Source organism: Heptranchias perlo, chromosome 20, assembly GCF_035084215.1.
Source record: "Heptranchias perlo isolate sHepPer1 chromosome 20, sHepPer1.hap1, whole genome shotgun sequence".
In the NCBI taxonomy this organism is placed as follows: Eukaryota; Metazoa; Chordata; class Chondrichthyes; order Hexanchiformes; family Hexanchidae; genus Heptranchias; species Heptranchias perlo.
Genome location: NC_090344.1, coordinates 22056008 through 22080332, shown reverse-complemented (window position 1 = coordinate 22080332; position 24325 = coordinate 22056008). Strand labels below are relative to the sequence as shown.

The following is a 24325-nucleotide window of genomic DNA, read 5'->3' as shown; positions in this document are numbered from 1 at the left end:
CTTTCCCGACCTATCCCCATATCCATTGAGTTCTTTTGTGTCCAAAAATCTATCTACCTCAGTTTTGAATCTATTCAATGGCTCAGCATCCACAGGCATCCACAACCCTCTCAGTGAAGAAATCTCTCTACAAAATGGCCGGCCCCTTATCTTGAGATTATAAACATTAGTTCTAGACTCTCCAGCGTGAGGAAACAACATCCCAGTATGTACCCTGTCAAGCCCTCTAAGAATTTTATATGTTTCAATGAGATCACCTCATTATTGTAAACTGCAGAGAATATAGGCCCATTCTACTCAATCTCTCCTCACAGGACAACCCTCTTATCCCAGGAATCAATCTAGTGAACCTTTGTTGCACCCACCCGAAGACAAGTGCATCGATCCGCAGATAAGGAGATCTGCCAGGTGAATTAGATGTTTGTTGCAAACACGGAGATTTAATGAAACCAAGACTTCCCTGCAGAGCAAGGAGTTGGAAAGAAAGATGCTGGGCATTGAGAGGCGAAGGATTTTGTATGTTGCAAGATGAATGGACAAAAGGATCTCAACTCCCTGCTTCTTTTCTACACTGATACATCTAGACAAAAATATAATCTCCGTGCTTCTTTCAGATAATGAATGTCTGAATGCTCAAGAGATCACTGATCCATGCCAATTATCTCCTCTCGCACTCTCCTTCCAATCTTGCACACCTTGCTTCGCTTTGAAATTGTGCATTTTTTCACACTGGGATTCAACTTGAAGAAAGCGATGCTGTGATCAGCTGGTGTTGTTCAGGAAATGGAGTGCAAGAAGATACATCAAAGGCTAATGATAACAGTGACTGTTCGAACACTGTGAGCTACAGTTAAAGATTAGCAACATTTGAAGTGTCAGGCAGCAGATATTTTCCAAGTCATGACAGAAATGGCAAGAAAATTTCATGCAGACTTTGATCAGCGTCATGACTTTAGAAAAAGCCGGCATTTCAGACCGGCATTTCACACTCTGGATCTTGACCCTTCCCCTGGGATTCTCACTTTGAACAAGTGGGATTTGTTTTGAGACAGGATGTCCCAGCTCTCCACCTTTAAAGGGACAAGGACAGGACCAGATGTGCTGAATGGCATTTCTTTTTGACTTCACTGCAGTGCCTAGAAACCCTGCTCACTATGGTCTGTGTGTGTTTGATGGGACAGCATAGAGGGTGTGGAGGGAGCTTTACTCTGTATCTAACCCGGGCTGTCCCTGCCCTGAGAGTGTTTGACGGGGCAGTGTAGAGGGAGCTTTACTCTCTATCTAACCCGTACTGTCCCTGCCTTGGGAGAATTTGATGGAACAGTGTAGAGGGAGCATTACTCTGTGTCTAACCTGTGCTGTAGGTATCCTGGGTGTGATTGATAGGGCAGTCCTGAGGGAGCTTTACTCTGTATCTAACCCGTACTGTACATACCCCAGGAGTGTTTGATGGGACAATTTAGAAGGTACTTTACTTTGTATCTAACCCGTGCTGTACATACCCGAGGAGGGTTTGGTGGTACAGTGAAGAGGGAGCTTTACTCTATATGTAACGCGTGCTGTACCTGCCCTGGGCGTGTTTGATGGTGCAGTGCAGAGGGTCTTTAGTCTGTATCTAACCCGTGCTGTACCTGACTGGAGAGTGTTGACACTGGGTGCTCACCTCGATGAGAACAACATTTAACCCGAAGATGATAAGATAAACCCATCTGCTCCTCCCCTGTACACAGACCTTGGGAGACATTGAGTGTACCTAACATATTTAGACAATGCCCATAATCAAATTTTGAACACCTCCCTCAGATCTCCCCTTACCGTTCTTTGTCCTATGAAAAGAGTCCCAGTTTCTCTAATCTCTCCTCATATCTAAAGTCTCTCGTCACTGATATTTCACATTTCAGTGAATCATTTCTGCACTCTCTCCATGGCATTGACATCCTGCCGAGTGTAAGATCCCCAAAACTTGACACAATATTCTAACCGCAGCCTAACCAATAACTTGTACAGGTTTACATGGCCTCTGTCCTTTTGTACTCTATACCCCTATTTGTAAAACCGAGGATCACATGTATTTTTCAACCACTTTATCAACTTGACCTCCCACTTTTAAAGGTTTGTGTATCTGAACACTTTGCAGGTTTAGAGATATTAACATAACATGGCTAAAATACATTGACATTAAATGTCTGATATAATGTGTATTATGGGAAAGAGAAATTTAATCTGAGTTAGAAACTCAAACAGTCGCTTGACTGCAGGCAGGTCGTCATGGCAACACTAATCAGCCATTCCATTCCACAGAGTCGGCTGGTTGGAATCTCTAATCCGATAAGGGGAAGGAACAGCAATTCGTCTGTTATTAACCATAATATAAACCTGAACCAGAGTGAGCAATATAGTAGATTAGATTGTAATGTGTGATGCTTATTTAATGAATATGAAATGTTATCTCCTGATGTCAAGTAGCATACAGGGTAAGATAAGGCAGAAAAGGAAAGCTCATGTCAGACACCGAGAGCTCAATAATACAGAAAGCCGAGAGGAGTATAAAAAGTGCAGGGGTGAAATTAAAAAGGAAATTAGGAAACCAAAGAGAGAGCATCAAAAAATATTGGCAAATAAAATCAAGGAAAATCCAAAGATGTTTTATAAATACATTAAGAGCAAGAGGAAATGAAGGAAAGGGTAGGGCCTTTTAGAGACCAAAAAATGAACCTATGTGTCGAGGCAGAAGATGTAGGTCTGGTTCTTAATGAATACTTTGCTTCCGTCTTCACAAAAGAGAGGGATGGTGCAGACATTGTAGTTAAGGAGAAGGTGTGTGAAATATTGGGTGCGATAAACTTAGTGAGAGAAGCAGCATTAAGGGGTTTAGCATCTTTGAAAGTAGATAAATCACCAGGGCCGGATGAAATGTATCACAGGGTGTTACAAGATGCAAGGGAGGAAATAACGGAGGCCCGAACCATCATTTTCCAATTCTCAGTGGATACAGGCGTGGTGCTGGAGGATTGGAGGACTGCTAATGTTGTACTATTGTTTAAAAAGGGAGCGAGGGACAGACCGAGTAATTACAGGCCAGTTAGTCTAACTTTGGTGGTGGGCAAGTTTAAGAATCAATTCTGAGGGACATGATAAACCATCACTTAGAAAGGCACGGAGTAATCAAGGACAGTCAGCGTGGATTTGTTATGGGAAGGTCGTGTCTGACTAACTTGATTGAATTTTTTGAGGAGGTAACAAGGAGAGTCGATGAGGGTAATGTATTTGATATAGTCTACATGGATTTTAGCAAGAGTTTTGACAAGATTGCACATGGCAGACTGGTCAAAAAGGTACAATCCCATGGGATCCAAGGGAGGGTTGCAAGTTGGATCCAAAATTGGCTCAGTGGCAGGAAGAAAAGGGTGATGATCGACGGGTGTTTTTTTGACTGGAAGGCTGTTTCCAGTGTGGTTCCGCAGAGCTCAGTACTCGGTCCCTTGCTTTTTGTGATGTATATGAATGATTTGGAATTAAATGTAGGGGGCTTGATCAAGAAGTTTGCAGGTGATACAAAATTGGCCGCATGGTTGATAGTGAGGAGGAAGCTGTAGAGTGCAGGAAGATATCAATGGACTGGTCAGGTGGGCATAAAAGTGGTAAATGGAATTCAATCCGGAGAAGTGTGAGGTAATGAATTTGGGGCCAGCAAATAAGGCAAGGGAATACACAATAAATGGGAGGATACTGAACGGTGTAGAAGAAGTGAGGGACCTTGGAATGCATGTCCACAGATCCCTGAAGGTAGCAGGATAGGTAGATAAGGTGGTTAACAAGGCATATGGAATTCTTTCCTTTACTAGCCACGGCATAGACCAGGGAGGTTTTGCTGGAACTGTATATAACACTGGTTAGGCCACAACTTGAGTACTGTGTACAGTTCTGGTCACCACAATACAGGAAGGGTGTAATTTCACTTGATTGGGTACAGAGGAGATTTACGAGGATGTTGCCAGGACTGGATAATTTTATGCACGAGGAAAGATTGGATAGGCTGGGATTGTTCTCTTTGAAACAGAGGAGGCTGAGGAGTAATTTCATTGAGGTGTACAAAATTATGTGTGGCCGTGATAGGCTGGGTAGCAAGGACCGATTTCCCTTAGCAGAGAAGTCAATAAACAAAGGGCAGGGCATAGATTTAAAGTGATTGGTAGTAGGATTATTGAGGAGCTGAGGAAAACATTTTTCACCCAGAGGGTGATAGGTGTCTGGAACTCACTGCCTGAAAGGGTGGTCGAGGCAGAAACCCTGAACTCATTTAAAAGGTACCCGGATATGCACCTGAAGTGCTGTGACCTAAAAGGCTATGGACCAAGTGCTCGAAAGTGGGATTAGGCTGGATGGGACGAATGGCCTCCTTCTGTGCCGTAAATTTTCTATGATTCTATGATTCTAATTAACAGTAAGCAGGGTAGTTCAGGGATCAGGAGAACACTACTGAAGAAAAGTAACTGCTGGGAACCAAGCAATGTGTCCTTGTAAACCACAGATTAGGGAAGTTGCAGCTCCAGTGACAGATGGATCACAACAGGGTATAAAAATGAGGGGATACTGATGTAAGGGGCAGTTGGGACTGGAGACACCCGAGATCAAGCTCAGGGCGTCCGTCGTTCCATCCAGAGGACTGATCTCGTCTACACGGGGCATTTGCATGTTTCCTCTGGAACGGTAGAGGCAAGAGAATTTGCTCATATATTTCTTAATGAGGTATTAAAGTTGCTGACTCTCAGACTTGTTAATTAATAAGACAATGCATCAGTTAGAACCTTCCACACCTAAGTCTCTTTGCTGCTCGACTTTAAGACTTTGACCATTTAGTTTACATTTCATCTCATTTTTCTTCCTCTCAAAATGCATCCCGTCACATTTCTCTGCATTAAATTTCACCTGCCCCATTTACTAACCCGTGGACGTCACAATTGCCCAAGGTGCCAATTTTGGCGTCATCTAGAAATCTTCACCTTGTGTCCCACATATCCAAGCTCAGATCATTCTCTGTATTGAGAAGAGCCATGGTAACACTGACCCTGGGGCACACCACTGTTAATATCCCTCCAGTCTGAAGAACATCCATTAACCACTACTCTCTGTTTTCTGCCCTTTACACAACTTCCTATCCACACTGCCTCATTCCCGATAATAAGGGCAGTATTAATTTTATCAACAAGCCTCCTGTCCGGCATCTTACCAAACACCCTTTCACAATCAATGTACACAATATCCACTACATTCCCTTTATCAGTAGACTTGAGTTCCCTCAAATGATCCATGTTGGCTGTTCTTAATTAATGTGTTTTTCTAACAAATGTTGAAATGCTTGCTCCACCTCATCTGCTCTGATCTGTTTCAAAACGCAACAGAAAGATCAAGTCGTCTTCTGGAGTTTAAGATAAATTAGATTTTAAAAATTATGTTTAAGACAATGACGGGCATCTGGGCTGAGACCCGCCCATTCTGTGCCGCAACTCTCGCCCCTCACACACTCCGATTGATTGGAGGACCAACACACCCCACACCCGCTCACCCCTCCAGTCAATTTCCGCTCCTCCCATTGATACGGAACTCTCCTTCATCACCATGGTGGGATTAGTGTTGACACTGACATCCTGAGGTGCAGTTCGAAAATAAACCTTAATTGAACCCGTCAGTTGCAACATTTAATAAAACGAAATTAATAAAAGTTACCGTAAATAATATTTTCTGGAGTTTACCAAAGTGGTGGAGCGTCTGCGCTGTGTGTTTGTGCCAGTTTAAATGGCACGAAGAGCTGGGGTTTCAGTTAATTTTATTTTCCTTGGTCCAAACGCGCTCTCGCTTCTTCCAAAGTATTTGCTTCTCAGCAAGATGTTAAGACCAGCAATGGCGGCTGCAACACCCAGCATGCTGCGCGGTACAGATTGTGCCCTATCTGAATCAGTGGAGCACAGCGCGCAGGCGCAGTAGTGACTCATTATCGGGCTGTGTGTCCTGAGCATGCGCGGTCAGTGGAGGCTGCGGGAGGAGCGCGTTCGGTGCAGGTGAGAGGATCGGAGCAAGAGGATCAATAAACCCCGGGGCCCGGGTCCGGGCTCAGGCCCAGGCTCAGGCTTCACAAACCCCGAGTGCGGCCCCAGACCCGAATATAAAACAGTGAACATTATCCCCCCTCACTACCCGCCGGTTTCCGGTTTCTCCCGTTTCGCTCCGGACCAACTCTGAACTAAAGGCCGCGGCCCCGCGCATGCGCGGTGTGAACTGGGAATTCTCAGGGAGCGTCTGTAAATGAAGGAGAAATGGTGATCGGTCAGGGAGCGTCTGTAAATGAAGGAGAAATGGTGATCGGTCAGGGAGCGTCTGTAAATATAAGAGAAATGGTGATCGGTCAGGGAGCGTCTGTAAATATAGGAGAAATGGTGATCGGTCAGGGAGCGTCTGTAAATGAAGGAGAAATCGTGATCGGTCAGGGAGTGTCGAAATGAAGGAGAAATGGTAATCGGTCAGGGAGGGTCTGTAAATGAAGGAGAAATGGTATTCGGTCAGGGAGCATCTGTAAATCAAGGAGAAATCGTGATCGATAAGGGAACATATGCAAATGAGGGGGAAATTGTGATCGGTCAACGAGTGTTTGTAAATGAAGGAGAAATGGTGATCAGTCAGGGGGTGTCTGTAAATGAAGGAGAAATGGTGATCAGTCAGGGAGCATCGGTAAATGAAGGAGATATGGTGATCTCTTTTTCTTCAGTCATCCAGGGAGCTCTAGCTTTGGATGCTATTCCTTTGCTCCTCGTGGGAATCAGTCTACTCTCTACCAAACCCACTCCTCCTCGAAGGCCTCCCATTGTTCAATTACTGTTTTGTTGCCAATTTTTGATAACAATTCACCTGGACAAGATCCCTTTTTAACTCACTGAAATTAGCCCTCCTCCAGTTAAGAATTTTCACATTTGACTGTCCCCTGTCCTTTTCCATAACTGTTCTAAACCTAATGAGATTATGATCACTGCTGCCCCAGTGAAACATGCTCCACCTGCCCCACTTCATTCTCCACACCGAGCCCACTGCTGTAATCACATTCACTCTCTCACATTCACTCTCTCACACTCACTCACACTCACTCTATCACATTCACTCTCTCACCCTTTCACTCATGGTTTAGGGCCACTGAAAGATGATGCGATGTGTTTGGATTTCAGCACAGGGAGGAGGGAGAGTGTGTGGGACGGGGATTTACAGCTTTGAGAAATAAGAGAGGAAAGAATGTTCCATAGAACGTCGAGTTATCTGATCTGAATTTTTATCCTGTACTTACAGTGATAACTTTTATAAACTCCTTTTACAGGGTATTAGAAGGGGAGGATTTGCAGACAGGAAACTCAAACCAAAGATCACGTCAAGATCTGACAGAGTCATTTGATTCATCAGGACTTGAATATCATCGGCCTTTGAATGTGGAAGGAGAAATGTTTGTCTGTTCTATCTCTGGGAGAAGATTTCAAACATCAGTGTGAGTGGAAAAGCACCAAGACACACACACCCGAGTGAGAGTGTTCCAGTGCACTGACTGTGGAAAGAGCTTTAACCAGTTACATAGCCTGAAAAAACATCACACCATTCACAGCGGGGAGAAACTGTACACGTGTTCTGTGTGTGGACGAGGCTTCAACTGATCGTCCAACCTGGAGAGACACAAGGACACCCGGACCACGGAGAAACCGTGGAAATGTGGGGACTGTGGGAAGGGATTCAATTACCCGTCACTGCTGGAAACTCATCGACGCAATCACACCGGGGAGAGGCCGTTCACCTGCTCCGTGTGTGGGAAGGGATTCACTCAGTCATACAGCCTCCTGATGCACCAGCGATTTCACTCTGATAATCGACCTTTTAAGTGTTCGAATTGTGAAAAGAGGTTTAAAAGCAAAAGTAACCTGCTGACACACCAACGCATTCACACTGGGGAGAGACCGTTCACCTGCACCGTGTGTGGGAAGGGATTCACTCGGTCATCTCAGCTTCTGTCACACCAGCGAGTTCACACTGAGGAGAGGCCGTTCTCCTGCTCCGTGTGTGGGAAGGGATTCACTGGTTCATCCACCCTGCTGACACACCAGCGAGTTCACAGTAGGGAGAGCCCGTTCATCTGCTCCGTGTGTAAGAAGAGATTCACTCATTCATCCCACCTTCTGTCACACCAGCGAGTTCACTCTGATGAGAGACCTTTTAAATGTTCTGACTGTGAGAAGAGGTTTAAAAGCAAAAGGAATCTGCTGAGACACCAACGCACTCACACTGGGGAGAGGCCGTTCACCTGCTCCGTGTGTGGGAAGGGATTCACTCAGTCATCCCACCTTCTGTCACACCAGCGAGTTCACACTGATGAGAGACCTTTTAAGTGTCCTGACTGTGGGAAGAGATTTAAAATCAGAAATGAAATGGTGAGACACCAACGCACTCACACTGGGGAGAGGCCGTTCACCTGCTCCTTGTGTGAGAAGAGATTCACTCGGTCATCCAACCTTCTGTCACACCAGCGAGTTCACTCTGATGAAAGACCTTTAAATGTTCTGACTGTGAGAAGAGATTTAAAAGCAAAATTGATCTGCTGTCACACCAGCGCACTCACACTGGGGAGAGGCCGTTCACCTGCTCCGTGTGTGAGAAGAGATTTACTCGGTCATCCACCCTGCTGACACACCAGCGAGTTCACACTGATGAAAGACCTTTAAATGTTATGACTTTGGGAAGAGATTTAAAATCAGAAACGAACTGCTGAGACATCGACGCAGTCACACTGGGGAGAGACTGTTCACCTGCTCCATGTGTGGGAAGAGATTCACTAATTCATCCCACCTTCTGAAACATTAACTTGTTCACACTATTGAGTGACCTGTTAATTCACTGACTGTGAGAAGAGCTTGAAAAGCAGAAATGAACTGCTGACACATCAACACATGCTCATGGGGGAAGAGACTGTTCACCTGCTCCGTGTGTGGGAAGGGATTCACTCAGTCATCACACGTGCTGAGACACCAGCGAGTTCACATATGACTGCAGGGGTCGGATTCTGCTGTTAATCCCATCCAGGACTGAACCATGTTCATTCTGACAGTTGGGGTTTGTTTCTGCTGATGTCAATAACCCCGAAAACTGGGCTGGAGTTTAATATTCTGGATATCTGTTAAATAAATCAGATTTGTTTTAAACACCTTGTTGTAGATTTTAGTCTTTCCCACCTGAGTGTTTAGCATCACCTGACTGGAGCTCAGAAAGGACAATCTGGGGGGAGGATCGTCCGGTGGGAACAGAACTTCAGCCTGGACACAGTCCTTCAGGGCCACACTGAGAGGGGCAAACGGCACTTTGGTCTTTCTCGTCTCCCTTCTCTGACAGTAAAGTGGCCGTGAGGCATCCAGTCTAAAAATGACAGTGGTAATTATTCTATGGAGATTTCACCTGTTTGAGTGACAGTCCTGAGTCTACCATTTAAGGCAGGCGTTAACTCATTTAAAATAAACCCGTTAAAAATAAATGAGTTAAAGTCTGCATTAAAATAGCAGTGGGAGGAGTTCACAGGAGCCTGTTAACTGCTGGTACAATTATACAACAGTCATTCGATCTCCAGATAAAGAAGGACCTGCAGTGTGTTTCCAGAATTCACGGTTTTATTGATGTGTGCGTGTTGGACACCAGGATCACTAAAAATACACGACCCTGACCATCCACAGGGTGGGGGCGATCCCGACAGTTACTCTGGGATCACTCCCACTGCGGAACTCCACCACTGACCCTGCTGAACGTTGCAGGCTCAGGGAGTGGGGCCTCCAGGAATGGACTGTAAGATAGCTGACAAACATATGCTGAGGTACCAGAGGACTCCTTACTAAGGAACCGTCTGGGGCTTTACCTGTCGGTGTGGGTCTCGGGGTGAATGATTCCCGACTCCCTGAACTGTCTTACATTTAAACCAGATCGGATCAGGATGAATTCAGTTTACAGGAAAATTGGGACAAATATCACCCACAATCGAGGGAGACAAAAGCAGCCATTAGAGAAGCTCAGAGATCTTTGGAAAAGAAGATGGTGCACAATTGTGGCAATAATAGCAAATGTCTTTCCAGCTACGTCAGGAGTCAGAAGACCATTAAAGATGGCTTAGGGCCACTGAAAGACAGTTCAGGACAGATTCCCGGGCTATGGCAGAGCTGTTAAATGACTATTTCTCATCAGCCTCCACTCCTGTGGATGATGCTCAGATTCCAGCTGTGGGATGTGCTGTCAACAATAACATCATAAATATTAAAATAGAAAGGGATGTCACTTTGGATAAAATATGAACTCTCAAAATGCATTGTGCTCCAGGTCCAGATGATATCCACCCCTGGGTGTTTAAAGAGATGGGACGGGTGCTCTGTGAGCCTATTGCCTGTATCTTCAACAGCTCAATAGAGTCAGGGATTGTCCCCTGAGATTGGAAGGTAGCTCACGTAGTTCCAATTTTCATTAAAGGGGACAAATCAGAGCCGGGGTATGACAGGCCCATCAGTGTGTCCTCGATCTGAGGGAAGATGCTTGAAGGGATCCTAAGAGATGCTGTTTATCATCACGGGGAAAGAGAAGGGGCCATTAGAGATACTCAACACGGCTTCTGGGAAAGAAGGTCGTGTCTCACAAACTTGCTTGAGTTTTTTGAAGAAGTTGCTGGGTCAGTGGATGAGGGTAATCCTGTTCACATTGTCTATCTCAGGGGTGTCAAACTCATTTCCTTTGGTGAACCTGATCCGATATCCTGGCACTTGGCCTGGGCCACATTCAGCAAAAGTTATTAAACTGGAAATAGATGAAGATGAACTATATTTTTACTTACGTACATTAAGATGTTGTTTACTGCTACTGCTGCTCCCGATACCTGGCGCCTCTGAGCTTGAACTATTGCACCAACATTTGGAGTAAATGACTGGGCTGAGGCCTGTCTTGGATAAAAACATGAGGACCACTTGTCATTACAGAACTGTGTGCCCCAAACACTAACCGTGGAAGTGAATTCCTCAGACTGCCTACTCCCTATGTAAAGAAATTTCTCTTGACTACTGCTCTAAAACAGATAGCAGGGGTTAATTGTAGCTACTCACACTGTATAAGGTGGAAAGTGATGCTCCACAAGGATTGGTTCTGGGACCACTGTTCACAATTCACATAAACGATTTGGACTCGGGAATCGGAAGTACAATTTCAAAATTTACAGATGACACCAGATTGGCGGGTGGGGTGGAGTTTAGATAATATTGATGAAGATTGCCACCAAATACATAATACATTAATAAACTTGCAAAATGGGTGTTTAATGCAGATGACAGTGGAGTGGAGCATTTTGGTGGCAAGAATTTGGAAATTGTGCCCTGTATACCCAAGTCCAAGTCAGTAATATATATCAAGAAAAGCAGTGGTCCCAGCATCGACCCCTGGGGAACACCACTGTACACCTCCCTCCATTCCGAAAATCAGTCATTCACCACGACTCTCTGCTTCATGTTATTCAGCCAATTCTGTATCAATGCTGCTACTGCCCCTTTTATTCCATGGGCTTCAATCTTGATGACAAGCCTATTATGCGGCACTTTATCAAACGCCTTTTGGAAGTCCATACAAACCACAGCAACCGAATTGTCCTCATCGACCCTCTCTGTTACCTTCTCAAAAAACTGTATCAAGTTAGTTAAACACGATTTGCCTTTAACAAATCCGTGCTGGCTTTCCCTAATCCTTGTCCAAGTGACTGCTAATTGTGCCCGGGTTATCGTTGCGAGAACTTTCCCCACTACCGAGGTTAAATTGACTGGTCTGTAGATGCTGGGTTTTATCTTTCACCCTTTCTTGAACAATGGTGTAACATTTGCAATTCCCCAGTCCTCTGGCATCATCCCCATATCTAAGGATATTTGGAAGATTATGGCCAGTCCCTCTGCAATTTCCACCTTTACTTCCCTCAGCAACCGAGGATGCATCCCATCCGGACCAGGTGACGTTTCTACTTTAAGTCCAGCCAGCCTTTCAAGTACCTCCTCTTTATGAATTTCTAGCCAATCCAGTATCTCAACTACATCTTCCTTCACTGACAATCTGGCAGCATTTTCTTCCTTGGCAAAGACAGATGCAAAGTATTTATTTAGTACCTCAGCCATGCCCACTGTCTCCCACTGCCACTTCCTCACTATAACTGGGGTTAGTGGTGCAATGGATAACGCATCTGACTATGGCTCAGCAGACGATATGTTCGATTCCTACTTGGCTTGGGAGTTTTTTTAATGCAAACTGCATTATTTTATGGCTTTCAATACCTTGCAAGCTGTTCCACTTGCTGGTGCTGCCTGGCTCCATACCTGGTAAGTGCCTTCTCAGTGCAGAAAGCAGTGGTTCAGTGCCATAATCTGAAATTCCTGAATTCAATCTTCAGAGAAGGCATCAAGGATTACGATGCTTTATTTTCCATCTCTCACCTCATCTTTCCATCTTTGCTGCATAGCAAAATCAAGAACTTTTGCTTACAGCAGCACATCAAAAGATTTGCTGCCCCTTGACCTCTCCGTACCCAAACACACAGTGAAGTTTCGGAAGTACATGGGCTATGGACTCAATGACAACACTCTTGTTTCTGTATAATTGCCCCAAGGCAAACGGTGAGTGGAGAATATAATCAACGATCCCGCTACTTCTCACATGCCAAGTGAGCACTCTACCAGTTGAGCTAATTCCTCGTTTGCTGTTTGTAAATCGCCCTTCACAGTTCCCGCCTCGCACTCGCCTCCAAGCTGCTCCACGACCAGCAGAGAAATCTTGCCTTGGGTTGCCATTTCCTGAATATATTAAATACTTTGCTCCAATCGGCGGTATCGAGCATCAGCAAGTGAGGAACAGCAGAACGGGAAGCCACAGTAATCATGAATGATGCTGAGAAGAGCCCGAGCCTGCGGAAGGAAGACGAGGTCACCGGAAAGCAACAGCCGCCCGAGCTTGAGGGAGCAGCGTGAGCCCTGACTGACTGACTGATCGAAGACCTTTTTTGCCTGAAATTGAGGGCGATTTGAAGTGTTGCTGCTCAAAGGCACTCCCTGCTGGTGAGCAGAGGGAAATGCTCGAGTGAAACAGCCGTGCTCGGACAGACACAGAAAGCTTTAAGGTTTGAGAAAGGAAAAGTGGTGTCCTGTGCCTGAGTGGCAACATGTTAATCTGTAAGATGCCTGTAAAGTTCAGAGAGTGACCTTGAGGTAATTGTTGCTTATTCCAAAAGCACACTCACTCCTTCGAGCCGGAATTGAACCAGCGACCTAAGGATGACTTTACTTTGGTTTAATTCACTACAGTCCTCCGCTCTACCAGCTGAGCTATCGAAGGGAAGCGATAGAAAGGATTGTCTTTGGTGATTGTTCACCGTGCGCCTGTTGACATGTTCAGACTCGTGGAGTCCAGTGCTGATCGAAGACTTCTTTTGCCTGAAAGCGAGAGCTGAGTGTTTTGAAGTATTGCTGCTCAAAAGCACTCCCTGCTGGTGAGCAGAGGCAAAACAGCCTTGTTTGGGCAGACACAGAAAGTTTTACGGTTTGTGAAAGGAAAAGAGGCGTCCTGTGCCTTCATGGCAACATGTTAATCTGTAAGGTGCCTGTAAAGTTAAGAGAGCGACCTTGAACTAATTGCTGCTTATTGCAAAAGCACGCGTACTCCTTCAGCAGGAATTGAACAAATGACATAAGAATGACTTTGTCTTATGTTCCGCGACAGTCTTGTCACTTGACCAGCTGAGGTATCGAAGGGAAGCGGCAAAAATGTTTCACTTTGGTGATTGTTCAAGGTGCACCTTTGACACACCCGGACTCGTGGATTCCAGTGCTCATGACTGAGGCTGACTCGGTACCTGCTCATACCGCAGCGCTGTGGGAGTGGGAGCTGCTCCGTGTTCTCCACAGCCTGGGCCAGTGACGCAGTGAATAATGTGACTGATTATTGATCTGGAAATTGTGGGTTCAAGTTTACGGAGGGTGTAAAGTGGAAGGCCTGGCCTGGAGAGCATTGGAATCGTCGAGTCTAGAGGTAAACAAAGGCACGGATGAGGGTTTCAGCAGCAGAACTTCATTCTGGCAGTTGGGATTTGTTTCTGATGATGTTAATAACCGCTATAACTGGGCTGAAATTCAATATTCTGGATAAATATCAAATAAATCAATTTTGTTTCAAACGGAAAGGTTCAATTACTTGCTGTATTCAAGATAAGAGACGAATTGATGTCCTAATTACCGATTATTATGTCTTTTCTCCTTTCTCGCTGTAAAGTATTTCAGTTCTCATACCTTCAATTACTCTCATGGCCAAGTCCCAGTTCCCCGGTCCTTCCCGAGTGCCTCTCCCAGCCTTGGGATCCAGGGAAGGTATCAGTAATGTACCCGGGATCACCAAACACAAAACCCAGTCTGTGAATCACTTTCAGCTACTGGACTTATCGTGTGTCCCACAGCATCTCTCTCACCTTCGATGTGTGAATAGAGCATCAGGTCTGGGAATCTCGTCTTCAATTTAAATCCACTCAGCAAATGTATTTAACAAAATACAAACAATAAATACATCACGGCTCAATAATCCAGCACTAAATTCAAAGTAGTAAGTCTGTTATCAAACTCCTTGAGTGGACAGAATAAAGAAAAATCCCAACTCTAAGATCTCCTCGAATCCTTTGCAAATACCTTTCAAATCTTGACAATAATCAACAAGTCTAATTTAATGTTGATCTTTATCTTGAGTGGGGTTGGAATACAGAAGTGATGCTTCAGTTGTAAAGAACCTTGGTCAGACCCCATCTGGAGAACAGGGCACCGAACCTCAGGAGAGATGAATCGGCCTTGGGAAAGATACAGTGCAGATTCACCAGAATGACGCCGGGGTTAAAAGGATTAAATTATGAGGACGGGTTGCATAAACTTGGTTTTTATTCCAATGAGTTTAAAACATTGAGATGTGATCTCATCGAGATGTTTAAAATAATAAAGGGATTCAATAAGGTAGATACAGAGAAATGATTTAATCTGGAGGGGGAATCCAGAACAAGAGGGCATAAGAAATAGGAGCATGAGTCGGCCATACGGCCCCTCGAGCCTGCTCTGCCATTCAGTAAGTACATGGCTGATCTTCTACCTTAACTCCACTTTCCTGCCTGATTCCTTGAGTCCTTCTGTGTCCAAAAATCTCTCGATCTCATTCTTGTATATATTCAACGTCTGAGCGTCCACAGCCCTCTGGGGTAGAGAATTCCAAAAATTCACCACCTTCTGAGTGAAGAAATTTTTCCTTATCTCTGTCCTAAATGGCCGATCCCTTATCCTGAGACTATGCCTCCTAGTTCGAGACTCTCCAGCCAGGGGAAACAGCCTCTCAGCATCTACCCTCTCAAGCCCTCTAAGAATTTTAGACGTGTCAATTAGATCACCTCTCATTCTTCTAAATTCCAGAGATTATAGGGCCATTCTGTTCAATCTCTCCTCACACAAAAACCATCTCATCCCAGGAATCAATCCAGTGAACCTTTGTGGCACCCCCTCGAAGGCAAGTATATCCTTCCTCCGGTAAGGAGACCAAAACTGTACACAGTACTCCAGGTGTGGTCTCACCAAAGCCCCATATAATTGCAGAAAGACTTCCTTACTCTTATACTCCAACCCCCTTGCAATAAAGGCCAACATACCATTTGCTTTCCTAATTGTTTGCTGTACCTGCATATTAACTTCATGTGATCCGTGTACAAGGACACCCAAAACCCTCTGAACAACAGCATTTCTTAGTCTCTCACCTTTTAAAAAAATATTCTGCTTTTCTATTCTTCCCACCAAAGTGAATAATTTCACATTTCCCCACATGATACTCCATCTGACAACTTCTTGATGATCTTAACATTAGAGCGAGGTCATTTATGAGCAAAATAAGTAATTTTTCACACAAATGGTGGTGGAAATCATAAACTCACTTCCCCGAAAGGCTGTGGATGCTGGGGCTCGATTGAAATGTTCAATATTGAGATTGATGGGTTTGTGTTGTGTGAGGGTTGAAAGGGATCTGGAGCTTGAATCTGATCAACAAGCCTCCTGTCCGGCATCTTCTCAAACACTTTTTAACAATCCATCTTCACAACCTCCATTGCATTTTATCCCCACACTGTGTTATTCCCTCCAATAATCCCTGCTGTCTGTCCTGAATTAATCCATTTCATTCCCAATGTTGAAATCTTTGCTCCACCCACTCGGTTCCATCGGTTTTTCTCCACAACACAAAGGGCCAGTTTTCCCCAAGAGTTTCACACCAATCAGCTTTCAAAATGAGGCAGAGTTTCAGCCAATGAGGGAGATCCGGGCTCAGCCCCGCCCACTCGGTGCCGCAAGTCCCGCCCCTCACACACTCCCATTGGTTGGAGGACCAACCGCCCGCTCGGTCCTCCAGTCCCTCTCCGCTCTTCCTATTGGTCCGGAGCTCCCGTCAATCACCCGGGCAGTGTGAGCTGAGCATGCGCGGCGGGCGGGGAGTGAGGCCGAGATCGTGTCCGCAACAGGTGAGAGATGGGCGGGGGGAGCGGGTTAATAAACCCCGGGGGAGGGGGCGGGGGCTTCACAAACCCCGAGTGCGGCCCCGGGCCCGAATATCAAACAGTGAACATTCTCCTCTCTCTCTCTACACTCCGGGGGCTCCGGTTCAGATCAGACCCGAAACTCGACACACGGCCCGCGGCCTCCGAGCATGCGCAGAGTCAGCGTCAAACCTCGTGACTCATCGAATCAGGGAGCGTCTGTAAATGAAGGAGAAATGGTGATCGGTCAGGGAGCGTCTGTAAATGAAGGAGAAATGGTGATCGGTCAGGGAGAGTCTATAAATGAAGGAGAAAAGGTGATCGGTCAGGGAGCGTCTGTAAATGAAGGCGAAATGGTGATCGGTCAGGGAGCGTCTGCAAATGAAGGGGAAATGGTGATCGGTCAGGGAGCGTCTATAAATGAAGGAGAAAAGGTGATCGGTCAGGGAGCGTCTGTAAATGAAGGCGAAATGGTGATCGGTCAGGGAGCGTCTGCAAATGAAGGGGAAATGGTGATCGGTCAGGGAGCGTCTGCAAATGAAGGGGAAATGGTGATCGGTCAGGGAGCGTCTATAAATGAAGGAGAAAAGGTGATCGGTCAGGGAGCGTCTATAAATGAAGGAGAAAAGGTGATCGGTCAGGGAGCGTCTGTAAATGAAGGCGAAATGGTGATCGGTCAGGGAGCGTCTGCAAATGAAGGGGAAATGGTGATCGGTCAGGGAGCGTCTATAAATGAAGGAGAAAAGGTGATCGGTCAGGGAGCGTCTATAAATGAAGGAGAAAAGGTGATCGGTCAGGGAGCGTCTGTAAATGAAGGCGAAATGGTGATCGGTCAGGGAGCGTCTGCAAATGAAGGGGAAATGGTGATCGGTCAGGGAACATCTGTAAATGAAGGAGAAATGGTGATCGGTCAGGGAGCGTCTATAAATGAAGGCGAAATGGTAATCGGTGAGAGAGCGTCTGAAAATGAAGGAGAAATGGTAATCGGTCAGGGAGTGTGTGTAAATGAAGGAGAAATGGTTATCGGTCAGGGAGAGTCTGCAAATGAAGCAGAAGTGGTGATCGGTCAGGGAGAGTCTGTAAATGAAGCAGAAGTGGTGATAAGGCAGGGAGCGTCTGTAAATGATGAAGAAATGGTGATTGGCTCCGAAAGAGTCTGTCAATGAAGGAGAAATGGTGATTGGTCAGGGAGTATCTGTAAATGAAGGAGAAATGGTGATCGGTCAGGGAGCATCTGCAAATAGATGATAAATGATGACAGATCAGGGAACGTCTGTAAATGAAAGCGAAATGGTGAAGGTCGGGGGAGTCTGTCGATGAATGAGAAGTGGTGATCGGTCAGGGAGCATCTGTAAATGAAGGAGAAATGGTGAATTTCAGGGCAAGCCTGTCAATGACGAAGAAAATGTGACGGCTCATAAAAACATAAGAAATAGGAGCAGGAGTAGGCCATACGCCCCCTTGAGCCTGCTCTGCCATTCAATAAGATCAAGGCTGATCTTTGACCTCAACTCCACTTTCCTGCCCAATCCCCATGTCCCTTGATTCCCTTCGAGTCCAAAAATCTATCAATCTCAGCCTTGCATATACTCAACGACTGTGCATCCACAGCCCTCTGAGGTAGAGAATTCCAAAGATTTACAACCCTCTCAGTGGTGAAATTCCTCCTCATCTCAGTCTTAAATGGCCGACCCCTTATCCTGAGACAATGCTCCTACTTTGACACTCTCCAGCCAGGGGAAACATCCTCTCAGTATCTACCCTCTCAAGCCCTCTCAGAATCTTACAAGTTTCAATGAGATCACCTCTCATTCTTAGAACCATAGAAAAGATACAGCACAGAAGGGGGCCATTTGGCCCATTGTGTCCACGCTGGCTCGAAGAACAACCAGGTGCCCATTCTAATCCCACCTTCCAGCACCCGGTCCGTAGCCCTGCAGCTTACAGCACTTTAGATGCATGTCCAGGTACTTTTTAAAAAGAGTTGAGGGTCCCTGCCTCTACCACCAATTCGGGCAGCGGATTCCATACACCCACCACCCTCTGGGTAAAACAATTTTTCCTCGTGTCCCCTCTAATCCTTCCGCCAATCAGCTTAAATCTATTTCCTCTAGTTCTTGAACTCTCTGCTAGGGGAAACAGATACTTCCTGTCTACTCTATCTGGGCCCCTCATCATTTTGTACACGTCAATCAAGTCACCACTCAGCTTCCTCTGCTCCAAGGAAAACAACACCAACCTATCCAATCTCTCCTCGTAGCTGCAATTTTCAAGCCCTGGCAACATTCTTGTAAATCTTCTCTGCACTCTCTCCAGAGCAATAACGTCCTTCCTGTAATGTGGTGACCAGAACTGCACACAATAGTCCAGCTGTGGCCTTACCAGCGTTTTATACAGTTTATACAGTCATTACATCCGTGCTTTTGTATTCTATACCTCGGCTAATAACGTAGAGCATTCCGTATGCCTTATTCACAACCTTATCTACCTGTACTGCCACCTTCAGGGACCTGTGCACATGCACTCCATGGTCTCTCACTTCCTCCACCCCTCTCAATATATTCCCGTTTACTGCGTATTCCCTTTCACTGTTTGCCCTCCCGAAGTGCATTACCTCACACTTCTCCGAGTTGAACTCCATTTGCCACTTTTCCGCCCACTCCACCAACCCATTGATATCTTCCTGGAGTCTACAGCTACCCTCTTCACTATTAATTACACAGCCAATTTTTGTGTCATCTGCACATTTGCCAAACATGCTCCAGACATTCAAGTCCAAATCATTAAGATATACCACAAACAGCGGGGACCCAACACTGAGCCCTATGGCACACCACTGGAAACAGATTTCCATTCGCAAAGATATCCATCGACTTTTACCCTTTCTTTCCTGTTACTGAGCCAATTTTGGATCTAATTCACCACATTTCCCTGTATCCCATGGGCTTTTACGTTTCTGACCAGTCTGCCACGTGGGACCTTGTCAAATGCCTTACTACAATCCATGGAGACAACATCCAACAGCACGACCATCATCAATCCTCCTCGTCACTTCCTCAAATAATTTAATCAGATTTGCAAGGCATGACCTTCCCTGAACAAATCCATGCTGACTATCCCTGATTAAACTATCCCTTTCCAAGCGACAGTTTATCCTATCTCTCAGTATTGATTCTAATAGTTTGCCCACCACCGAGGTAAGACTGACCGGCCTATAATTGTTCGGTCTTTCCCTTGAACCCTTTTTAAACAATGGTCTTACGTTTCCAGTCTTCCGGTACCTCCCCTGTATCTAATGAGGATTGGAAAATGATCCTCAGAGCATCCGCTATTTCCTTCCTGGCTTCCTCCAATAGCCCAGGAAACAATCCATCCGGCCCTGGTGACTTATCGACTTGCAAGGATTCCAGTCCCTCTAGTACTTCCTCTCTCGTCATGTTTACCTGATCCAATATTTCACACCTGTCCTCTTTAACTACTACGTCCGGATCATCCCCTTCCTTTGTGAATACGGAGAAAAAATATTCATTTAAAACCCCACCCACATGTTCTGCTTCGACACACAAGTTAGCCTTATCATCCCTGATAGGTCCCACCTTTTCCTTAGCTATCCTCTTGTTCTTAATGTACTGATAAAATATCTAACATTCTTCTAAACTCCAGAGAGCATAGGCCCATTCTATTCAATCTCTCCTCATAGGACAACCGTCTCATCCCAGGAATCAATCGAGTGAACCTTCGCTGCATATACCCTTCCTTAGATAAGGAGAGCACAACTGTACACAGTACTCCAGGTGTGGTCTCACCAAAGCCCTGTACAATTGCAACAAGACTTCCTTATTCTTCTACTCCAACCCCCTTGCAATAAATTCCAACATTCCAGTTGCCTTCGAATTGCTTGCTGTACCTGCATGTTATCTTTCGGTGTTTCTTGTACGAGGACATACAAATCTCTCTGAACACCAACATTTAATAGTTTCTCACCATTTTAAAAATTCTGTTTTTCGAGTCTTCCGACCAAAGTGAATAACCTCACATTTCCCCAAATAATACTCTATCTGCCACCTTCTTGCCCACTCACTTAACCTGTCTATATCCCTTTGCAGACTCTTTGTGTCCTCCTCACAGCTTACTTTCCCACCTAGCTTCATGTCGTCAGCAAACTTGGATACTTTACACTCGGTCCCATCCGCTAAGTCATTGATATATATTGTAAATAGCTGAGTCCCAAGTACTGATCCTTGCGGCACCCCACTAGTTACACGTCCAGGCCATCAAAATATATCAAAAAGATTCATGGTCCTAATACCCACCCCTATGGAATATCACTGTATACTTCCTTCCAGTCTGTAAAACAACGGTTCACCACTGATCTCCACATTCTGTCTCTCCGCCAATTTTGTATCCATGCTGCTATTGGCTTCAATTTTATTAATAGGTCCATTCGGTGGCACTTTACCGAACGCCTTTGAAATGTCCGTTTACACAACATCGAGTGCACTACCCTCATCAACCCTCTCCGTTATTTCATTGAAGAACTCAATCAAATTAGTCAGACATGATTTTACTTTTAACAAATCGATATTGACTGTCATTTATTAACTCACATTCTTCCAAGTGAGAATTAATTTTGTCCCGGATTCTGGCCTCTAGAAGTTTCCCACCACCGACGTTAGGCTGACTGGCCTGTAATTGCCGGGTTTATCCCTCTCCCACATTTTTGAACAGGGGTGTAACACTTGCAATCCTCCAGTCCTCAGACATCACTCCCATATCCAAGGAGAATTGGAAGATTGTGGTCAGAGCCTCCGCTATCTACACCCTTACTTCCCTCAGTAATCTAGGAGGCATCCCATCTGGACCGAAAAACTTTTTTACTTTGAGCACTGCCAGTCTTTTAAGTACCACCTCTTTATCTATTTTGATCGTCTTCAATATCACTACGACCTCCTCCTTTACTGTACAATGGCAGAATCCTCTTCTCTGGTGAAGACGGATGTAAAGTATTCATTTAGTGCCTCAGCCATGCCCTCTGCCTCCACAAGAAGATCTCCTTTTTTGTCCCTAATCGACCCCACCCTTCCTTTGACTCCCCTTTTGTATGTTCATAAAAGACTTTTGGATTCCATTTTATGTTAACCACCAATCTATTCTCATACTCTCTCTTTGCACCTCTTATTCCCTTTTTTAGATCTCCTCTGTACTTTCTTTGTTCAGCCTGGTTCACGACTGTATTATGAACCTTAAATTCGTCATAAGCCTCCTTTTTCTGTTTCATTTTAATTTCTATCTATCTCTTTAGTCATCCAGGGAGCTCTAGCTTTGGATGCCCTTCCTTTCTCCCCCGTGGGGATCTGTCTGCTCTGAACCTGAACCAACTCCTCCTTCAAGGCCTCCCATTGTTCAATTACTGTTTTGTTGCCAATTTTTGATTCCAATCCACCTGGACAAGATCCCGTTTTAACTCACTGGAATTAACCCTCCTCCAGTTAAGTATTTTCACATTTGACTGTCCCCTGTCCTTTTCCATAACTATTCTAAACCTAATGAGATTATGATCACTGCTGCCCCACTGAAACATGGTCCACCTGCCCCACTTCATTCTACACACCGAGCCCACTGCTGTACTCACACTCACTCTCTCACACTCACTCTCTCACACTCACTCTCTCACATTCACTCTCTCACACTCACTCTCTCACATTCACTCTCTCACACTCACTCTCTCACACTCACTCTCTCACACTCACTCTCTCACACTTACTCTCTCACATTCACTATCTCACACTCACTCACATTCACTATCTCACACTCTCTCACACTCACTCTCTCACACTCACTCTCACATTCCTCTCTCACCCTTTCACTCATGGTTTAGGGCCACTGAAAGATGATGCGATGGGTTTGGATTTCAGCACAGGGAGGAGGGAGAGTTTGTGGGACAGGGATTTACAGCTTTGAGGAATGAGAGAGGAAATAATGTTCCATAGAAAGTAGAGTTATCTGAACTGAATTTCTATCCTGTACTTACATTGATAACTTTTATAAACTCCTTTTACAGGGGAGGATTTGCAGAGGGAAACTCACACCAAAGATCACGTCAAGATCTGACAGAGTCACTCGATTCATCAGGACCTGAATATCATCGGCCTTTGAATGTGGAAGGAGAAACGTTTGTCTGTTCTATCCGTGGGAGAAGATTTCAAACATCAGTGTGAGTGGAAAATCACCGAGACACACACACCCGAGTGAGAGTGTTCCAGTGCACTGACTGTGGAAAGAGCTTTAACCAGTTCCAAAGCCTGAAAAAACATCACACCATTCACAGCGGGGAGAAACTGTACACGTGTTGTGTGTGTGGACGAGGCTTCAACTGATCGTCCAACCTGGAGAGACACAAGGTCACCCGGACCACGGAGAAACCGTGGAAATGTGGGGACTGTGGGAAGGGATTCAATTACCCATCACAGCTGGAAATGCATGGACACAATCACACTGGGGAGAGGCCGTTCTTCTGCTCCGTGTGTGGGAAGGGATTCACTCGGTCATCCACCCTGCTGAGACACCTGCGAGTTCACTCTGATGAGAGACCTTTTAAATGTACTGACTGTGAGAACAGCTTTAAAAGCAAAATTGATCTGATGAGACACCAACATAGCCACACTGGGGAGAGGCCGTTCACCTGCTCCGTGTGTGGGAAAGGATTCACTCAGTCATCCACCCTGCTGAAACACCAGCGAGTTCACACTGGGGAGAGACCGTTCTCCTGCTCAGTGTGTAAGAAGAGATTCACTCGATCATCACACCTTCTGTCACACCAGCGAGTTCACACTGGGGAGAGACCGTTCTCCTGCTCAGTGTGTAAGAAGAGATTCACTCGATCATCCCACCTTCTGTCACACCAGCGAGTTCACTCTGATGAGAGACCTTTTAAATGTTCTGACTGTGAGAAGAGGTTTAAAAGCAAAATTGATCTGATGAAACACCAACGTACCCACACTGGGGAGAGGCCATTCACCTGCTCCGTGTGTGGGAAGGGATTCACTCAGTCATCCAACCTGCTGAGACATCAGCGAGTTCACACTGGGGAGAGGCCGTTAAATGTTCTGACTGTGAGAAAAGATTTAAAATCAGAAATGAACTGCTGAGACATCGACGCACTCACACTGGGGAGAGACTGTTCACCTGCTCTGTGTGTGGGAAGGGATTCACTAATTCATCCCACCTTCTGAAACATCAACTTGTTCACACTATTGAGTGACCTTTTAACTCAGTGACTGTAAGAAGAGCTTTAAAAGCAGAAATGAAATGCTGACGCATCAACTCACGCCCATTGAGGAGAGACTGTTCACCTGTTCCATGTGTGGGAAGGGATTCACTCAGTCATCACACGTGCTGAGACACCAGCGAGTTCACATATGACTGCAGGGGTTGGATTCTGCTGTTAATCCCATCCAGGACTGAACCATGTTCATTCTGACAGTTAGGGTTTGTTTCTTCTGATGTTAATAACCCCTATAACTGGGCTGGAGTTTAATATTCAGAATATCTGTTAAATAAATTAGCTTTGTTTTAAACACCTTGTTGTCGATTTTGATTTTTCCCACCTGAGTGTTTAGCATCACCTGACTGGAGCTCAGAAAGGACAATCTGATGGGAACAGAACTTCAGCCTGGACACAGTCCTTCAGGGCCACACTGAGAGGGG

At 45.4% G+C, this 24325-nt stretch overlaps 1 protein-coding gene, 1 non-coding gene and 1 pseudogene across 2 annotated transcripts; 2 read left to right on the top strand and 1 right to left on the bottom strand.

Moving 5' to 3' along the window:
• The window catches only part of LOC137336083 (zinc finger protein 850-like), a 242996-nt pseudogene extending 233829 nt beyond the window's left edge, over positions 1–9167 (top strand).
• A 4148-nt stretch (positions 9168–13315) lies between these two features.
• Positions 13316–13410, bottom strand: trnay-gua (transfer RNA tyrosine (anticodon GUA)). The gene is made up of 2 exons: positions 13374–13410; positions 13316–13351 (listed from the first exon to the last, which is right to left on the bottom strand). It is a non-coding gene; the product is annotated as a tRNA-Tyr (tRNA).
• A 3140-nt stretch (positions 13411–16550) lies between these two features.
• LOC137335655 (zinc finger protein 436-like) lies at positions 16551–24325 on the top strand. Its single transcript, XM_068000945.1, has 2 exons — positions 16551–16603; positions 22680–24325. Exon 2 carries the CDS (start codon positions 23095–23097, stop codon positions 23764–23766), a length of 672 nt encoding a protein of 223 aa, XP_067857046.1. The 5' UTR covers positions 16551–16603; positions 22680–23094; the 3' UTR covers positions 23767–24325.